Raw genomic sequence first — 20,833 nt, forward strand, 5'->3', positions numbered from 1 at the left:
TGGTAGAAAAACAAATTATTTGGGGACCGAATTGAAAAGAATATAATATTAATAAAATTTAAAGAGCAGAGCACCGCAATTGATTCTTGTCACAAATTAAAAATTTATTTTAACAAATATTCCATTTGTTAAAGTGGGTTTATTAGCACGTCGCTTTTGTCTCTTTTACCCAATAAAACATCATGATATAATTTGTGTGCGGTCCCGATCTTTTCTCGCACTTAAAATTAAAAAAAAAATCATAACAAACTAATTTAAAACTAAATATAAGAAATTAATTAACAAAGTCCAGATGCTTGAAATTATATAGAGTTAATACTCAAAATTGTCTTCGACTATAGTGGTTTTTCTCAATTTCGTCCTAAACGACTTTGGTGACCTAATATCGTCCCAGACTTTTGTGTTATTACTCAAAATTGTCCTCCGTTATCTAATCCGTCAAATGGGTGTTAAGTACAAGGTTAAATATGTAATTTTAATTTTGGTCTTCTAGGCCTTCTTATTTCACCGCGCCAACAACAGGGTAAAAAATATTTTGATTAAGAATTTCCAACCTTGCGACTATGTCTGCTCAAGCAATAATTCCCCAGAAATTCGCCAAGTAAATTCGTCAATCTTTGTTTATCAAATTCTTCAATCTCTGTTTATCAATTTCGCCTTTCTGTGTTCATGGGTTTATCAATTTCGCCAGGTAAATTCGCCCAAAGAAAACCCTAAGGAAGCAAAGCAAATTTCTTCCCTACATTGCAATGGATTCAAGACGACGGAAAAGGGGCGAATGCACTCCGAAATATGGTAAGAATTTTGGCTTGTGTGAGCTTATATATGAATATGTATGTACTGTTAAAGCATAAATCAGTGTTCAATGAATTCATTGTGAACGTGCTAGTGCCGGGGTTTAAATATGAGCTTGTGCTAATGAGAGTTGGATGTGGAAAATGGAAATTGAATCTCACAGCAGATTACATCTAACTTGGGATTAAAGCTTTTAGTTGAGGTGAGTTAGAATCTATGAGGGTATAACTTTGCAAATTGCTTTCTGGTTGATATGGTGGATTCTTCTTAAAATGTTTTCTTTAGCTTGAAGAATGACTAGGTTTTATGCATTGTTTTTATTCCTGTTCCTTGGAATAAGAAATATATTTTTGATTATCGATTTAAGTTGTGAGAAATGTATTTCAATATCATATTTTGTACTTGCTGGTTAAAAACTAATAAGATTTTGCAATATATTTCAGCATTTTCTTTTGTGTTATTCTCATTGCTTGTTAACAAATTTTTGCATAAATGATGGATGCGGTACATGATGGAATTTATCCCTACCTCTGTTGTTCATGATTACTTCTCTTGACTTGGAAATTTAGTCTATTCTAAATCAACAGGGCATGTGTTTCAGCCTACCTACACTTGAGGACCCCTTTAATGACAGAAGTGGTAAGCCAGATCCTGTGAAGAACAAAAAGTGAGCAGATTCCAAGAAAGAAAATAGGGCTGACAAGAAAAAGCTAGCTCCAAATAAAAGGCCAACTGATGTATTTCATGGACTGGTATGATCCTCCTATATGCTCGAGGTCGAAGAAAATAATACCGGGTCTATTAAAGAATATCAATAGAAAGGAGGAAGAAATTAAGAGGCTAAATGCAAGGATTCAAGAAGCTGTCAATGACTCCTAGTGTAATGTGAAATTTGTGTTGGTAGTGGTATTAGTGTTGTGTGCTATGATATATATTCAACTTGTAATAGGGGTGGGGAGTTTTGGAGAAAAAGAGACTAGTTTTACTCAACTTAGATTGAATTAATGTAAGTTAATTTGCAGCAGGCATATTAATATATATGTGAACTTTAAGTCATTTGCAGACTGTTTACAATTTATATAATGTGATTTGCATTTGTAGTTCTAATGTGAAACAAAAAAACACACACAGATCATTACTGCAAACCACTATGGTACAATTACAGAATAAAATAACCCTGTAAATTCAGTAGTAAATTACACAGTAAATTTACTGCAAAACAGCCTGTGTAATCCATAGAACAGAACAACCTTATATGGAACAAGCTAAAGTAGAGAGATTGCAGCAGTACATTCAAAGATTGGAACAAACAACAGTAAATTCAAACACAATAAAGTGTAGTAAATTCAGTCTGTGGAGAAATTCATTACTAGAACCTGATATGCAAAACACAAATATTCATTACTGTTATAGCATTGAGATGACTAATCTCATTGTTTATCAAAACAATATAAGGGTCTCTTATACAAAATACAACTACTTAACTACGTAATCAATTTCTAATGGTTCATCCTGATTTCCATAACTGCAATCACTTCTGCTTCTATCACTGGTTCATTGGCTGGCTTCTATCACTGGCTCATTGGCAGCTTCTACCACTGGTTCAAACACAACTGCTCTCACTGGTTCATTCACTTCTTCTCTAACTGCTTCTACCACTAGTTCATTGGTTGCTTCTCTCACTGGTTGAGGAATTTTCTTTGTTCTAATCCTCTTCTTTGGATTGAGCTACAAACAGTAATAAACAATAAAGAATGCAGTTTGATTTTACCAACAGTAATAAACAATAAAGAATTAAATACAGTTAGGAATTTATTGAGAACTTACCAATCTTTCTTTGATGGCAGGATCTGTTGGACACCTCCTTGCATTATGGCCTGGCTGCTTACATTTGGTACAATGCAGTTTTATTTTACTCCTTTGCACTGTTGTCAAATTTCTTGGTGTTTTGCTTACTTCTCCTGCACTTTTTTTCCTTAACTTTCTTGGTCTACCTGCCTTACATGATGTGTACAATGGGGGTAGTAGTGGTTCTCTATCTGTAATTGGCCACTCATCTGGCCCAGCCATAGGGTTAATAGAACCTGCATAAGCTTTCAAATAACATTCTGTAGAATACATTGGGCTAACAAAGTTGATGACTTGTAATTTCTTCAACCAAATTGCCCTAATTGCATGCTTGCAAGGAATTCCTGTTAGTTCCCATCTTCTGCAACTACATGACCTTTTTCTCAAATCAACTTGTTGACCATCCTCCCACATCCCTCTAACTTCAAACAAATCCTCATCACATTGAGTACATAAATAACTTGCAGCTGCCTCTTCATTAACTGCAATTTTCTCCATAATTCTAGGACATATTGTAGACTTCCATTCATTAGCAGCTTTCTTTCTATTGTTGAAGAACCTAGGCATTAAGTGATTTCTCAAAGCCTCAAGGCATGGTATAAGTGGCAGCTTCCTTGCATTCAAAATCATTGCATTAAAGCACTCACATATATTGTTAACCAAAACATCACATTGTGCAGAAGTAGTAAAATGAGACCTTGACCATTCACTTGGATGCTTGTCAGATAACCATTGAAATGCATCTACATCTAATTGATGAATATTCCTCATTGCTCTAGTGAAGCTGTTCACAGTTGTTGCTCTAGCTGCTGTCCAGAGAGCATCTTTAATTGCTTTGCCATGGAACCCTGCTACCCTGAGATTACCATATAAGTGCCTCACACAAAATCTGTGAATAGCTTCTGGAAACACTTCTTCAAATGCAGGGATTAACCCTTTTTGTTTGTCTGAAATTAAAGTCAAGTTACTGTGATTCACCAAGTCCAAGTCTTTCTTAAGTAGTTTCAAAAACCAAGTCCAAGATTCTTTGTTTTCCCCTTCAACAATTGCATAAGCCAAAGGAAAAATGCTGTCATTTGGATCTATCCCAACAGCTGTCAGTATTTGGCCCCCAGTTTTTGCCTTTAAGTGACACCCATCAAATCCTATAATAGGCCTACAATATTTATGACCTTCCATACATGCCTCCCAACACATGTAAAACCTCAAAAATCTTTTTTTGCCTCCAGGTTCCTCGTATTCACTTGGTTTTACAATGCAATTTGACATAGGGTTAGTTTTTTGAATTTCATGATAGTAGCTCCACAACTTTTTAAATTGTTCCTCTTGTTCACCCTTTATGTCACCCCTTGCTAGTGTCATTGCTTTATAACATTGTCTAATTGTTAGACTGAATTTGTCATCAGCTTTAACCTTATTTTGAAACTCCACAATGTTCCAATCACTATTGTGCCTAATTTCATTTTTCCATCTTTTAGCAGCCTTGGTTGCAGTGATCATATTGTTCTCGTATACCCACCCACAACCTTCATGCTTCTCATTATAACTTAAAACTCTCCATGTGAATGTGTTCTTTAACTTTCTGCAGTTGATTCTCCAAGGGCAGCCTTCTTGTTTGCAGCTCACTGTCACTCTCAATTTGTCAATCTTTTCAAATTTCAGATGTTTCCCATTCTTAATCCCATAATTCTGTATAGCTTCTTTAAATTCTTCTCTACTAGCAAAGGTTAATCCTATGCAAAAGATGGGGTTTTCCATGTCAGTTTTTGCTCTAAAAATAGGCCACTTGTGTTCATCATTATCACCATCACTGACTACATTTTCATCAGATAAATCTAATCCATCAGCAACTACTATAGCACCCTCTACTCCATCATTAACTTCATTAGCACCCTCTACTCCATGTTCAGCCACTGGACTTGTTTGTACACCACCATATTCCACTGTTACATCAACATATTTATCAAACTCTCTATCATCTTTCTTCCCTTCAACGAAATCATAATCAGAGTCATAAAATTCTTCTAGCACTTCATCCTCATAATCCTCATCACTTCCATCAGTGTTAGACTCCACATCATGTTCTTCAATATCACTTCCTATGTTAGATGCTTCTGTGAACTCTGACTTTACTACACATATCTCCAACTCTTTAGGCTTACCAACACAAAGAGAGTTAACTAAAGGCCATATTTCACTATCTGAATGTAACTCAAACAAACCACCAATACCATTGCTAAGCAATTTTGTTTGTAGAGGATCATACCCTAACTCCTCTACTTTTTCTCTTAGAGTAATCATCCCCCACTCATCAACCGACATATAGTCCCAATAGTCTGTCCACCCACCTATATATTGTGATTTTGGTCCATGATTAATCCTTCCACCATGTCTCAACATAAGTGTAAAATATTCATTTTTTCACCTGTTTCAAGACACAGTACATTTAATACAATACAAATATAGATACAATACATAAATATGGAGACATGTGGTCCCCAACATTACAACATATATATGCTTTACACTGCTCATTCACACAAATTTGACAGTATATCCCAATAGATGTGGTCCCTACACTGCAATTGAATGAATATAAACACGCATGTATTATTGTCATTTGTAATCCTGTAAATTTGGCATCATTCTCACTGTCAATGCATAACTATGAAAATTTTAAAGTGCACGACTGTTACTCTAAACATAATTACATACATGTGCTTTAATTTATGCTTCACTTTCCACAATAAATTCATTGAATAATAATTTCTGCTTTGGCAGTACATACATATTCATATATAAGCTCACAGAAACCAAAATTCTTACCATATTTCGGAGTGCATTCCCCCATTTTCCGTCGTCTTGAATCCATTGCAATGTAGGGAAGAAATTTGCTTTGCTTCTTTAGGGTTTTCTTTGGGCGAATTTACCTGGCGAAATTGATAAACCCATGAACACAGAAAGGCGAAATTGATAAACAGAGATTAACGAATTTGATAAACACAGATTGACGAATTTACTTGGCGAATTTCATGAGGGAATTATTACTTGAGCAGACCGTAGTCGCAAGGTTGGAAATTCTCGGTCAATTTTTTGTTAACATGTTGTCGCGGTGAAATAAGAAGACCTAGAAGACCAAAATTAAAATTACATATTTAACCCTATACTTAACACCCATTTGACGGATTAGATAACGGAGGACAATTTTGAGTAATAACACAAAAGTCTGGGACGATATTAGGTCACCAAAGTCGTTTAGGACGAAATTGAGAAAAACCACTATAGTCGAGGACGATTTTGGGTATTAACTCAAATTATATATAATGAAATTAATTATTTAATTCTAATTACTAATTATTTCTTAACTCTAATTTCAACCAATTAAATCATCATTTCTGATTTCATGCATTTTGGGCCTCCAGAGTCCAGTTCACAACACAACACATCACATCAACTAATTAATTAGCGTTTAATTTATCCGACAAGATTTAATTTGTCTTGTTTGTTAGCCAACAAACTTTCCTTGTTAATTAAATTGTTGTACGAAGAAATAGATTAAGGTCACAACACATCAAAGCTGGAGCTGGACCGGCCCCCCATCATATCGCGCCCATTTGCAGCCTTAAATATATATGTGGATGGAGAAAAACAGTTTAATTTAGTTTATTTAGAAACAAAATAATACTCCCATCCGTAATATGGCCTGCAGTTGGAAACATTGCTTTTCATCACTTTTGGAACCTTAAAATCCTGTCTCTTAGCTTGAGATGATTACACGATTTGTGATTTATTTTGTAATAACTTTAAGGGCTCGTTTGGTTCGCGGAAAGTATTTTAAGAAAAGTGGAATTGAAATTTCATGAAAAAATAATTATTAGGAAAATGAATTTCATTGTTTGGTTGGTGGAAAAAAGAATTACTGGGAATACTAATTCTATTGTTTGGTTAGATTTGGAATTATAAGGAATAACGAGTATAAAGACTTATATACCCTTACAAATTAATAAGAGTAATATAATTAAGGGTTGCAAACAAGGGTAAAATAGGTAAACCATATCACTTTTTCTCCCCCATCTTCCATGAAAAACAAAATCATATCCAACCAAGAATTTTGTTTTCCTCAAATTTGAGGAATTCATTTTCCAATGGAAAATGATTTCCATGAACCAAACACCAAAAAATAACATTTTCTTTCACTTTAAGAAAAATATTTTCCATGAATTAAACATCTCCTAAGGGTGGAGTTTCTGTGGGCTTATATTAAAATTAGTGTGATGAAACTGAGATCACCTCTAAGTACAAAAAAGAATAATCTAGGAATTAAATTAATTATGGGTAATATTTGTACGAAACCGTCTCACCGGTCTCAATCCGTGAGACTGGTCAAATCTTTGATTAATGATTGGATCTCTAACATCATTAATCAAAGATCTGATCCGTCTTACATATTGAGACTCATGAGATGAACTCACACCAATATTTTTCATTAATTATATAATAAAAAATCAATAATCAAAGAAAATGAAAATGCCTCATCAGCTCCCTCCAAAGACCAAAATACCCACAGGGGCCCCTTCCCCTAGTCTTTATATACGAAGCTTCCTCCCTCTTTCTTCTCCCACACTCACACCCACAAATTAAGCAAAAAACCATTGTTGAAGCTAAAAACCTTAAACTCCTCGCTTTCTCTCCCATATCTCCAACTTCTTATATATTATACCGCTCCACCATGGGCAAGGGAGAGATGAAGCTTACAAAGCTCAAGTCCGTGCTAAAGAAAATGAAGTCATTCAAACTCGGCCGCTCCAATGCAGCCTGCTCCGCCGCCGGCAACTCTTCTTCTTTTTCTTCTTCCGACGACGAGTCTAGTAATTACTACGCTTACAATTCCTCCGACGACAAGAACAACCTCCACCCGGTCTACGTGGGCAAGTCCCGCCGCCGCTACCTCGTCGGCCCCGACGTCGTCGACCACCCCGTTTTCCAGGAACTCGTCGAACGGTCGACGTCCGGCAACTCCGAGGATTCCATCATCACCGTCGGATGCGAAGTAGTGTTGTTCGATCACTTTCTGTGGATGCTCGAGAACGGCGATCCCCAGCCGCCGGAGTGCCTTGATGAGCTTGCCGGTTTTTACACCTAATTAAATTCTTTTATAGCGCCAAGTAACGGAAATTAACCGTTCTTGTCGGATGCCACAGAGATGACAGTTATATATACACAATACATTCATCCTTTTGTTGTTATTATTATTTTTTACCCAGAAAAAAGTTCAATAATTTTTAATTTTTTTAAAAAATTCTTTTATAAAGAAACTTAATTGCTATCTGTATCATTTATGTAGTTTATGCGAAGTTCCAAAAAATGCAAATTATGTTGTACATGATACATTAATTAAAGTTTTAATATACATACATTTCTCATTAGTTTAATTTGATTATACATGATCGATGTAAATTTAGTTCTTTAATTAATTGTTATTGTTATTAAAGTGATGTAAATATAGTCTTTGATGAATTAAATTCATAATCGTAACAAATAAAATATTAAATATATATTTCAAACAATTAAGAAATTAAATCTATATCAAAGTAATAATCAAGCTTAGGAATTAAATGTATGATTTTCCAATTAAACTCCCTTCTTGAGATTGAGAATTGTAATATGAGTATTCTATTCTTCTTCTAAATACTGTCTACTGAGTCGGTACGGGCAAATATCGAATATTCTAGACAACATATATGACAGGATCAATTGAAGGAGATATTTGTCTGATTATTGTCAGGCATCTGGCTAAAGAACATATATATAGGATTGGATTATGTAATGATGTTTCCTTGACTTAACAGCCTGTCTTCAACCTAATTGTGGTGATGATCATTTTGTGGTCACAACCAATGTCACGTAGTGCTAGGCTGCTAGCTAAACGATTGATCGAGCCTCGTATGAGCAGAACGTGACAAGGAAAGAATTATGGGTTTAGCACTAACAAGATATAGTTTAATACTATTATTGTTAATAATAATAGTATATATATATGGGTAACGAAAGAGATCCGATTGATCTACAGGTTTCTCATTCTCATTAGCCATGTTTTGTCTCAGAACCTTGTATTAGTGTCTACTGTATCCCATCAATCCAAGGGACCACAAGCCTCCCAGCCTAGTCCATGATTCATCAAATATGTATGTTTAATTTATAAAAGAGTTAATCTCACCATATTTGTTGTCTTTGGTGCTGCGACGGTCAACAAATGGTCAAATAGATGGAGGACCAAATTGTGTCAAAATTGCAAAGTCAGGACCAATTTGTGAATTTAGCTATAGTTGAGGGACCATTTTAGGTATTTAGCTTTGGATTCAATGTAGTTGAGTTCCTACCAGAGCCGGATTTGGTATATTGCTTTCAAAACCCGACGATGGACCATGAAATTACATATATATCCTCAAAAATCACAATCAACAAACGGTCAAAGACCAAATTGTGTTAAAATTGCAAAGTTAAAGACTTAATTGGTTGAAATTAAAAGTCAAGGACCAATTTGTGAATTTAGCTATAGTCGAGGGACCATTTTGGGTATTTACTCTTTTCAGAATGCATGCAATGCACGTGGATTAAGTATGCAAGATCCTCAAAAAAAAAAAAAAAAAGTATGCAAGATGAGTGGCAGCAATGATTTTTATTGAATATATGTAGGCAAAACATGCAGCAGTATAATAGATTTTATCTCTACTTCTCATCAATCAATATAATCTACGCAACAATTATGCGCTACCTACGCGGCATTCGCCGCCGTAGACACCGAAAGTTTAGCAGCAGCAGCGCCGGCGCCGCCCCCACGGCGTTGATCTCTCTCATGAATCTCCATGCATTTCAGCAAATATTTAAAGGTCTCGATTTCGCACGGGATTATGAGCCCCCCGCGGTGCTCAAACCCGAACTCCTCTTCCACTTTTTCCAGCAACACCTTGAACAGCGGATCGCTTAGATAGGTGGTCGGAATTATGAACCGCCGCAGCACCTCCCCCCGCCCCACGTATACCCCCATGTACCCCTTCGGCACGTCCGCCGGCGCCTGCCTCACGCAATCGGCGCTCTTTACCGCCGGCGAAACGCTAGCCGTCGTCTCCACCGTCGTCGTAGTCCTCCTAACGGAATTGTTACGCGCGATGCGTTTCCACTTTCGCACGAATCCCATCAGCCTTACGATGCGGCGGATCCCGCACACCTTCCTCTTTTCCCCGACTAATAATTCTGCCATTCTGATACCGGCGCGGCGGATAGACGGCGGCGAAGGAGAAATCTGGCGGCGGCGGAGGCGGATAGACGGCGGCGAGGGATAGATCAGGCGGCGGCGGATAGATAGACGGCTGAAATTAAGAATAGAAACATACACTAGGATAGCTGCATGGCGCTTCTTTATGAATGTAGATTGATATGATGATGTTAAGAAATAATCAGGATAAAAATACTGCTGCATGCTTTTTCATAATGAATTTGCATGTATATATAGGGGAGGGTAAATAATTATCTGTAAATAATTACATAATTATCTTTAATCATTTTTCTTGGCCACTAATTAATCTTCCCTCTGCATAGAAATTTTCTCCCTACCCCTCACCCCACCTACCTTTAAGCTCCTTCCCTGGCTTATATTATCTCCTCTATCTACAATTAAGGTAAAATATCATTTTTCCTTTTTTTTTTTTTTAATTGAAAGGACTTTCAATGGAAGCAGTTCAATAAAAAAAAAGTGGTAACAAAAGAAATTTATTAGAAAATAGTAATTTACTTTTTAACTTTTAAATTTTAGGATTGTGAGATAGAATTAATAACAAATAATTAAATTTGAACGGGTACTAGAGTCAAAATGATAATAGATCGGTTGATGCCCTTGCAATTCGGGCAAGGTGTATTCCTAAAGGCTTGTATGTTCTAGAAAATTCCCCAGATCATATTCAGGGTCTATTAGATGATGATTTTAATGTCATCCCAACTTGACGTTCTTGTGTAATCTGATCTTGTACTCTTATTTTTGGGACTCCCCCCTCCTACTTATATAAAAAAAAATGATAAAATGCAATTAAGTAATAATTAGTTGATGGCTAAATTTAAAAATATCACCATAATTTACTAAATTTTAAAATGTGATAGAATCAACATAATTCACCTTAATGTGACTGAATAAAAAGCCATATTGTATATTTCGTCGTCGTTGTTGGGCAGGCCGACAAGCAGACCAGCTTATTGGGCTTGGTTGGTTACTAGTATTTTTTTTTTTTTTTGGGCTTCAATTCCACACACTACATTATTTCATTTTTAATATATTATAGGTAAATTTTTAGTGTAGTAAAAATTTATTTCTAAGTAATTAATATAGGAGAAGTGTCAAATAGACCCATTTACTACTGTCAAGTGCTCAATTCTCACCACGAACTAATTAAAAGTTAATTAATCACACTTACCTACTAAATTTGTTCAATTGACTTTTTTTTACAGGTTGCTAACACGTTACCAATTCAAATATTAAAAAAATAATTAAATTTTTTTTTTAAAAAAAACGGAATTTCAGCCGCCACCGGCTGTCCTCGCTGGACAGCTGGTTGTGGCTGAGTATTTTAACAAACAATCGTGGCTGTCCAGGGAAGACAGCCGGACAGCCACAGCTATCATGTTTGAGGTCCATATCTGGACCTCAAACATGACAGTCGTGGCTGTCCGGCTGTCCTCTCTTGGCTATCTGTTAAAATACTCAGCCACCACCGGCTGTCCTCGCCTGACAGCTGATGGCGGCTGAAATTCCGTTTTTTTTTTCTTTTCTTTTTTTTTTTCTTTTTTAATTTTTAAATTATTTTTAAATTATTTTTTTAATAATTGGATTAGTAACCTGTTAGCAACCTGCAAAAAAAAAAAGTTAATTGAATAAATTTAGCAGGTAAGTGTGATTAATTAGCCTTTATTTTAGTTCGTGGTGGAAATTGAGCACTTGACAATAGTAGATGGGCCTCTTTGACACTTCTCCCTTAATATATTAAAAACAAACATGTATCATAATATAATAAACATACTAAAAAAGAACCTATAATAGTACAGTAAAAATGAAATTATAATATAGTAAGAAAATAAAAATAAGCTTGTACGTATATCGATCACTTGTCTACCTTTTCAACGTGGACCATGATCCATAATACAACAATTGATAAACTAGCAATCGTTATACCTTCCACCACGGCGTGCGCAGTACTGTGCGCCCCGCGCCTTCCAAAACGACGTCGTTTTCGGAGGCACGGTAGAGAGTTGACGTGATTATGTGTATTTGTTTATATCATTATGTTATTTTTTTATACAGTTATGTGTGTTTATTTATACAAGGAATAAGGTTCAGATTGGCCACTGAACTTAACCTAAAAATGTAATTAGGCCACTGAACACTCCAAATATATGCAATTTCACCTGATAGCAGGTTACCATCAATTTTAGCAGGTTACCTGCTTACGTGGCAGCTGAGTTGGCATTTTTAATAATTTTAATAATAAATTTTTTAAAAAAAATTTAAAAATAAAATAAAATAAAATGACGGAGGCCAGCCCGTCGTTTATTTTTATTTTTTTTTAAATTTTTTATTTAATTTTTTAAAAATTAATTATTAAAATTTATTATTAAAATTATTTAAAAATGTCAACTCAGCAACCACGTAAGCAGGTAACCTGCTAAAATTGATGGAAACCTGCTATCTGGTGAAATTGCATACATTTGGAGTGTTTAGTGGCTTAATTGCACTTTTTTTTTTTTTTTCGTTTAGTGGCCTAATTGCATTTTCAGGTTACGTTCAGTGGCCAATTTGAACTTTATTCCTTTATACAATTATGTGTATTTGGTTATACAATTATGTATATTTTTTTATACAGTTATGTAAAACAACGTCGTTTTACATCAGGGCGCACAATGCAATGCGCGGCCTGGTGCACGATATAAATTGCCATAAACTAGGATATGGGCTTCATTTTACATATAACATTTAGGTAAAGAAAAATTATTGACCTAGCTTGAAATTAAATCATACTATAATATGCATTCAAAAAAAAAAAAAATCATACTATAATATTTAAAGAAGACTTATAATAGAATTTATAGATTGCCCAACAACAAAAAAAAAATTGATCGGCAAAAAGTCAAATTAAACAAAGGATATATTTATATCATCTCAACCAATCTTTAATTTGGTGTAAAATATAAGTACGTATATGACATATGAAATATCCAAAAGAGTAGCTAGGTCATATATATAAAAACTAATTTAATTTGTGGTTTTGGTAAGGACAAATTGTTAGGAATTGAATTGAAATGAATTTGAATATATATTCCATCTTCTCACACCTAACAACTTTATACCTATCCTTTATATATGTTTTATTTAATTTCTTTATCATTTCCTTAGTTCTTTATATAACATTTAGAGGTCAATGTTCATCTGGATCGGAACAATTTCATCAAGTGGATGGGTGTATTTTAACTTTTCGAAAGCATTATTAGTCATTTTCATTACAACTCTAGCCAAATTAGTCGTATATATAGTTAATCTGGCAATCATAAAATTTCAAATTTAACTTTTCATGAGTGTTATACGTTGTCTATTGATATGGTTTAATTTATTTTTTTGCACTGTGGTTCTTTTTTTGAATGCTACTGACTCTGATCGATCTCATGACCTGCCACATTGGAAAGATCACTACATGCAATCTGAGCACAAAATGCTTGGTTACACTGTGGTTCTTTAATTTGTCGATAAATTACTTAAAGATCATAACTCTTTTAAATAGCGGTTGTAAGTTTTCTCCTTAATTAAAAGGCACATATATAATTTATGAAAATAGACTTTTTCATTGAAGATTTTTTATTGTTACGTTGCTAAATGCTAATAATGTCAAGAATCCCCTAACATGAAGCTATGACGGAGAAACCTTAATTAATTAGGTCAAGAAATTGAATTGAATTTGGTTGTGGGTATGACCGTGTCTTGACCTAACAACAAATTGTCTCATTATTAATTACATGATGAATTTACAAATAATGTTTTTTCAAATGTTTGACTTGTACCGTACCGGCCTGCAGAGAGTCAAAGTGAGTGTCAAGGGTCAAATCCATGCATGCATGTATCATGCATACAATGCACCTATCCTAATATGTGCGTGTGAATACACTTTAAGTAAAGCTCGGATCGTTTTGTAATTTTAATGAAAGAATTGTACGAAATGTTACCTATAATTAATCGGTTCAAAATTTAAAAATCAATAGATAAAGAATTCAAATCAGAAACTGAATTTAAAAATCAATAGATAAAGAATTCAAATCAAAATTATACTTTTTTGTATTTGTTTTTTCCCCCAATTTTTCACATAAAATTTTAATTTGTTTATTTCTGTTTAATGAAAATTGTAATTTAAAATTAAGTGTACATATTAATAGATCGAATTTTCTTCACTGTCTTACAACGTAACATCATTATTATATATAATTACCTGTATTTAGAACTGGAAGGTATAACTAGGTTATATGGTAAACATAATCAATCACAAAAAGTGATAACCACTTATTAATTTAGTCTCTATATTATAAAGTTTAATTATTATATCGTGAACCATGATCTATTTAAGTTGTCAATATATAGCATGCTGGATTTACCAATAAAAGTCTATTCAAATATTACTATTTTAACCAAATGGATGAAGTCTCTATATTCCAGTCAAGTCTTTAGAGAGCATTGCATTTCTCCATTTTGAAAACGAGAAAAATTAAGGCTTTGTTTGGTAACATATTTAGCTTATCAATTAATTTTGGTTTATTTGATTATTATTAGCTGTTTGACTTAGTTAAACATTCAATATCAATATTTGATTAATTAACTTTTATAACAATTTATTTTTCAAAATGCTAAAATTCAAAAAGTCGCTCAAAATACCTTTTTTCAATAAGCTTTTTGAAAAAGTCATTTTACATGTAATCAGTTAACTGCTAACAGCTAATTTATCAAACATTTTTTTACAATCAGCTAATGTTATCAACTAATCAAACTCATCACTAGCCTAATCAGCTAACAGTTATTTATCAAACACCCCTTAAATATAGAAATACATTTCTCAACTTTTGGAAATTAAAAATGGAGAAACAAACAACAACAACAAAAAAAAAGAAGGATAAAGCTAGAAAAAATGAAGCAAAATAAAGATATTCTAAAATTTTTAAATGTTAGGATCCGAATATAATGAATATGATCTCAGAAGGCAGTAGAAAACAATTAACTCATAAAACCTTAAGCATATTAAGAGGATAATAACATGTTTTAAATTAAAGGTGATTTAATTAAACTTGCAATATTAAAATCACATATATTTTTTTAAGCAGTACTGTAGTCAAGCAGAAATAGAGTTAGGAGGGACAGAGTCACAGTACAAAGTGTCTGCCTGAGTGAAAACCGCAGAAGCAAAAGTATGAGCGAGTAAATTAGCCGATCTCAGCACTAATCACATATTTATGGAATAAGAGTCAAGATAGACTACTCAACTGTGCACTCGCCGTCGAACTAAAAAAGAATGCAATTGGATCTCTGAAAAACGCAAACTAATACCATTGGATCTCTGAACAACGCAAATTAATACAATTGAATCCAAAATGACATGTTTACCTTGAAACATATGTTACTGAATTTAAAATTTTTTTTTATATAATTTTAAATAAAATAATAATTATAATTAAAAAAAAAAAAAAAAACCTCCTTCGTCTTGGGTCGTCTCCCAAGCCATGGAGACGCCCCAAGACGAAGCCTGCCCCTCGTCTCCGCTAGAGACGAAGCAGGTTTTTTTTTTTTTTTTTAATTATTATTTTATTTAAAATTATTTAAAAAATATTTTTAAATTCGGTAACCTATGTTTCTAAGTAAATAGGTCATTTTGGATTGAATTGTATTAGTTTGCGTTGTTCAATGACTCAATTGCATTATTTTTTAGTTTAATGGTTCAATTGTAATTTGGTGTGCAGTTGAGTGGCCTATTTGACCATTATATCCATATTTATTTATATTATGAAAAGAGAAAATTATGTTCACTCATGGATCCAAGTTGACTATGGTGGAATTTTGATTTTCTTTTTTTCCCTGGGTTTGTACTCTTCAAAAAACTGGAGAAGAATGAAGATGCGTTCAAATGCAACAAATTAATAATATTTAATTACACTTGACTACAATTAATTAAAATAATAAATAGAATATATAGATGGAAAAAGAGAAAGAGCAGATGATCATCACTTTCCCTTCAGCTTCTCCACAGTTTCTGGGAAATTAAACCCAAAAATAAAAAATAAAATAAAAAATCTCACGTACGGCAAAATGAAATTAAGCTGGTTAGTTTTTTCCATGATTCACCTCCGCCGCCGGGCATCTCTGTTTTTCTCTGCATTTTCATCCTTCCAGAACTCCATGGAAAATATACATATATGGTTGTAAGGATTATTATTGTGGAATTCCAATAAATAGAGGAAATTAACAATTTGCATCAGAGCCGACTGACAAATATTTTTCACTACATATAATAAAGATAAGAGTTAATTACCGAAATGATCACTTGACTATAATAAATTACCAAGTTGGTTCTGAACTATTTTTTTTTTTGCCTAATTAAGTCATCAACTTTAAAAATCTTAATCAATTTGGTCATTCGTTTGTTTAGCTATCAGACATCCGTCAGAATTAAATTTGTAATTTTGCTATAGTCAAGGGATCATTTTGGTCATCACATGCACCATTTCTTCTCTTATTAAACCGAAGAGTTAATTACTAAAATAGTCCTTGACTATACCGAAATTTCCAATTTAGTCCTGAGTAAACGGACGCCTGACAGCTAAACAAACGGATGACCAAATTGGTTAATATTTTTAAAGGTGAGTGACTTAATTAGGCAAAAAAAATAGTCAAGACCAAATTAATAATTTCGCTATTAGTGTGGTAGAATAGTGATAGTAAGTGTACAGGTGTACAATGTCGTCCTTAAGAGATTGGGTGTTATATGGGATGTAATATCTAATCACAAACAATTAGGCACTAGCATAAAAAAGTCAACAAGAAGCTAAGTGATCCATAACAAGTATAGTTTTAAGGCTATGATAACTAAACAAAATAACAAAAACACATATGAACAAGAGATAAACACGAAATAAAGAAATATGGCTCAATCTAGGGAGCATTATCTTCTAGATGCTTCAATAACCTATGGGATTAGGGAGAACAAATAACCAATGACTCAAATAGGAATGCACATAGGTATCCTAGTCTAAAGCCACTTCCATGAACAAATAAACAAGGATTAGAACAAGGATTTGCCCACTCCCGTGACGTATCAATTCCAAGTCCATCAAGCACAAAAAACATCTAAAGCCCCCAATTCCCTATATTCTCATAGGAACAAATCGGATTTATGCAAGGGGCGACTCAAATCCTTGACTCAATTCTCATTGTACCCAAGAATTCTCCAAAAGCATGCTAATGAATGTGTACATCTATCAAACATTAACAAGATATATTTACAACACCCTTATAAACACACGAATCCTAGGTTAAAGTTCTACCCATTATGCAATAATCACAAATAAAGCATCAAGATAGAGAATACAACCCTAGTTCAATCCCATAAACTAATTAACTATTCACACATTATAAGCCTAAACATATAGCAAAAGCACAAGTAATAAACATAAAAACGTAACGAAAGAAGAACTTCTCTATATTGAAAATGGAAGAACAACCTTAGAATCCAAGAGTAGAATCTTCAATACAAACTTCAAAGATGATAATAACCAACCTAAATCTACACTTAATCTACCCTAAAAATATGAAAAGAAATGAAGGAGAATGAGCTCAGCCACTAGTTTTGCTACTGCGTGGTGAGAGGAGTATCACTAGGAGAACTACTGCGTGGTGAGGCTTGTGGTTAGTAGAAGCTGGCTACTGGAATTGGTTGTCACGATTGGACTTGTTGCATGGTGAATGTGATTAGCTATTATGAATCTCTTTTTATTTGATTAAAATGTACATTTTTTTTACTGACTTCAATTTTTATAAATAACTAAATAACAAAAAAAATTAATATAATTTTCAGAAGTCATTTTTAAAATTTGTAAATTTATCTAAGTGTTTTTTTTTTCTGGTAGTGTACATTCAACTAATGCGCACAATTGAGACCATTGTAACGACATTGAATATAATATGCTAAATCATTCAGGACAAGTGGTTATATGACTTATGAGTTGAACTGAAAGCAAATTGAATATACATTATTGTTACACCAAATTAAACAACTTTAAACTATTATTTTAAGATCTATTCTTATCGTTTCCTAAGTTATTTACGTTCTTGAATTGATTCAGTTTTTTGGAGTAGTTCACAAAAATAAAAATAAAATATTTATAAATTATATATAATAACTAGCTACCTACTAGGCTACTAGTGTATATTTCTTTAATTAGTTGACATTATTGAAGATTTGAAGGAATCTTAATCCTGGTAGATAATAAATAAAAAATATTAAAAAGTAATAAAAAAAAAAAAGAAACTAAAAGAGTCAAAAGACACAAAGAAGTCAAATTATTTAATTAACTTATTTATAAATAATTATTACCTCTTGACAAGTAACTTTTTTAGGTAAAAATTTTAGTATACATGCATTTTTTTTTATATGGATCATTTTTTTTTAATCGGACTCCACCATATAACTAGATATTTGTGAATATAATATACATTGAACATGGTAAAATTATCAAATGAAACATTGGGCTATACCAAATTTGAGTACTACGAGCAAAAGGATAGAAAAGATTGATTTTTTTTTTTTTTTTTTTTTTGGTTAGGAAGAATAAATAAATATTTTTCAAGTATTCACATTATTATATTGAATATATATTTTGTAATTAATAATTCTTCATGTAAATATAATAAAATCTACGAATTGAATTGAGCATGTATCATGTATGCAGGCCAGATTGTGCAACACTTCAAAGACCGAACAATTTTCATTTCAATTTCTCTGACTTTGGTGGCAAAATATTTATTATATTTTTCTAGTGGATTTGAATTATGTATTTTAACAACCATTGCATATGCAGTCCGATCCAGGGGAGAGAGGAGCTAGTGCTATGCAATCATTTATCAGCTTATAAAACTGCAAAAATATTACTTTGAACATCTCAGCACACTACATGCATGCTTATACCTTAGCTTAGTCATTGGTCTTCCTTCAATTCTTCTTCAGATTTTGACTCAGTAATATATATATATATATATATATATATATATATATATATATATATATATATATATATATATATATATATATGTATTTTTTTTTTCTTTTTTGGGTTTAACAACATGAGTTATATGGATTTTCCGAGGTAGGTGTAGTCAGGGGTCAATGTTCAATTGTTCATCAAGACAATCTCAAGTGATGCATGTATTTTGACATTTAATTTTGAGACTATTTAGGGGTGTTTGGTAAAGGAACGTCATGCTGTGGAACCGTGTCCACTTTGTAAGGTGAGCATGGTTACGGATTCATAATTTTTATACTGTAAATTCATAATTTTTAAACTGTAGATTCATAATTTCTATACCGTAGATTCATAATTTAAATACAGTATATTCATAATTTCTATATGGTAGATTCATAAATTTTATATTGCAGATTCATAATTTCTAAACTGTATATTTATCAAATTATGAACATATAGTTCAGTGATTTGTGAATACAGAGTTCAACAATAAAGTATCGAAAATTATGAACATATAGCTCTATAATTATGAACATATATTTATAAAATTATGAACATATAGCTCTATCACATGTTCACAAATCTAGTACTGTAGATTCATAATTTCTATACTGTAGATTCATAATTTCTACACTGTAAATTCATACTGAAGACGAAACAATGCGATTGCGGAGCTAGAGAAAAACGCCGTTAACGACAAGTGAAAAATAATTTTTTTTAATTAAAAAAATTATGAATCTACAGTATAGAAATTATGAATCTGGAATTGTACCCACCTTGCAAGGTGGGCACGTTTCCACAACATAATTTGCCTTTGGTAAATAGTTGTTAGTTGATTGGGTTGGTGAGTTTAAGTAGTTGATAACATTAGCTAATTGTAGAAAGATGTTTAATAAATTAGCTATTAGCTGATAGCTGATTACATGCATGCGTGTAATGACTTTCCCAAAAGCTAATAAAAAAAAATACTTTGAGCAACTTTTTGAATTTTACAGGGCGTTTTGGGTGAAGGAAATTTAAATTCCCTTCCCATTTAATTCCCACCTAATTCCAAAGGCCACAAAATTCTCTTGTTTGGTTGAAAGGAATTGCAATTCTCCCATTTTCATGGAATTAAAATCCCATGCCCTCCACCCCCCCCCCCCCCCCAGGGGATTTTAGGAAGAAAAAAAAATAGTGATGAGTCAAAATTACCCTTTTCTTTTTTAACCTACAATTAATGCCTAACAACAATAATGGACATTTTTAACTTTATACTACTTATTCCCTTCCAATTCCCATGTATACCAAACATTGGAATTGAAATTCCCAGTAATTCTATTCCTGTAAACCAAACACTGAAATTTAAATTCTCACTTTATTCCCAGTAATTCATCTCCCATGGAATTGCAATTCCTTTTCCACGTAATTCCCCATCTCCAACCAAACGCCATGTTAGTGTTTTAAAACAATAAGTTGTTACAAAGAACTAATTAATTGTTTAATCAAGACAAACAGTTAACATAATAATGGTCAAACATACTAAAATTGACTGATTAGCTAATTATGTTATCATAGCCTTAGTCGTTTTTATTATAAGTAAGATCGATGTAGTAATATAATGGGTGATTTAGACATGATTTATGTAGATAGACTTTTTCAATGCAGATTTTTTCATGTTGCTATGGTCTAAAATTTCTCCATGTTAGGGGTCCATATATATCCATCAACAACAATTTTAAATAAAATATTTTTGTCTTTTGAGAATATTTAATCATGTTTATTTAAAGCGAAGCCTTATAGGCAATAGTTTGTTTTAGCTTAGTGATTGTTACATTTTAATTATATATTTATCTTTTAATCAATATGCAATATTAGAAAACTCACGCTTATTACTTAT

General features: G+C 32.9%; 2 protein-coding genes and 1 long non-coding RNA gene across 3 annotated transcripts; 2 read left to right on the plus strand and 1 right to left on the minus strand.

The window, feature by feature from the left end:
* Nucleotides 1-393: 393 nt before the first annotated feature.
* On the plus strand, nt 394-1,816 carry LOC109190409. Its single transcript, XR_002055684.1, has 3 exons — nt 394-601; nt 692-795; nt 1,365-1,816. It is a non-coding gene; the product is annotated as an uncharacterized LOC109190409 (long non-coding RNA).
* Nucleotides 1,817-2,349: 533 nt separating this feature from the next.
* Nucleotides 2,350-4,965, minus strand: LOC109190352. Its single transcript, XM_019340817.1, has 2 exons — nt 2,623-4,965; nt 2,350-2,523 (listed from the first exon to the last, which is right to left on the minus strand). The coding sequence occupies exons 1-2, from the start codon at nt 4,963-4,965 to the stop codon at nt 2,350-2,352; spliced, it is 2,517 nt and encodes an 838-aa protein (XP_019196362.1).
* A 2,316-nt stretch (nt 4,966-7,281) lies between these two features.
* On the plus strand, nt 7,282-7,919 carry LOC109190387 (auxin-responsive protein SAUR50-like). The gene has a single exon (XM_019340854.1). The coding sequence runs from the start codon at nt 7,373-7,375 to the stop codon at nt 7,784-7,786; it is 414 nt and encodes a 137-aa protein (XP_019196399.1). The 5' UTR covers nt 7,282-7,372; the 3' UTR covers nt 7,787-7,919.
* The last annotated feature ends 12,914 nt before the right edge of the window (nt 7,920-20,833 follow it).

The sequence above is a fragment of the Ipomoea nil genome, unplaced genomic scaffold, assembly GCF_001879475.1.
Source record: "Ipomoea nil cultivar Tokyo-kokei standard unplaced genomic scaffold, Asagao_1.1 scaffold1576, whole genome shotgun sequence".
Classification (NCBI taxonomy): Eukaryota; Viridiplantae; Streptophyta; class Magnoliopsida; order Solanales; family Convolvulaceae; genus Ipomoea; species Ipomoea nil.

Coding starts and splice junctions, on each gene's coding strand:
- LOC109190352 (XM_019340817.1), bottom strand. CDS start 4,965: ATGTCGGTTGATGAGTGGGGGATGATTACTCTAAGAGAAAAAGTAGAG. Junction 2,524..2,622: donor CTGCCATCAAAGAAAGATTG/GTAAGTTCTCAA, acceptor TACTGTTTGTAG/CTCAATCCAAAGAAGAGGAT.
- LOC109190387 (XM_019340854.1), top strand. CDS start 7,373: ATGGGCAAGGGAGAGATGAAGCTTACAAAGCTCAAGTCCGTGCTAAAG.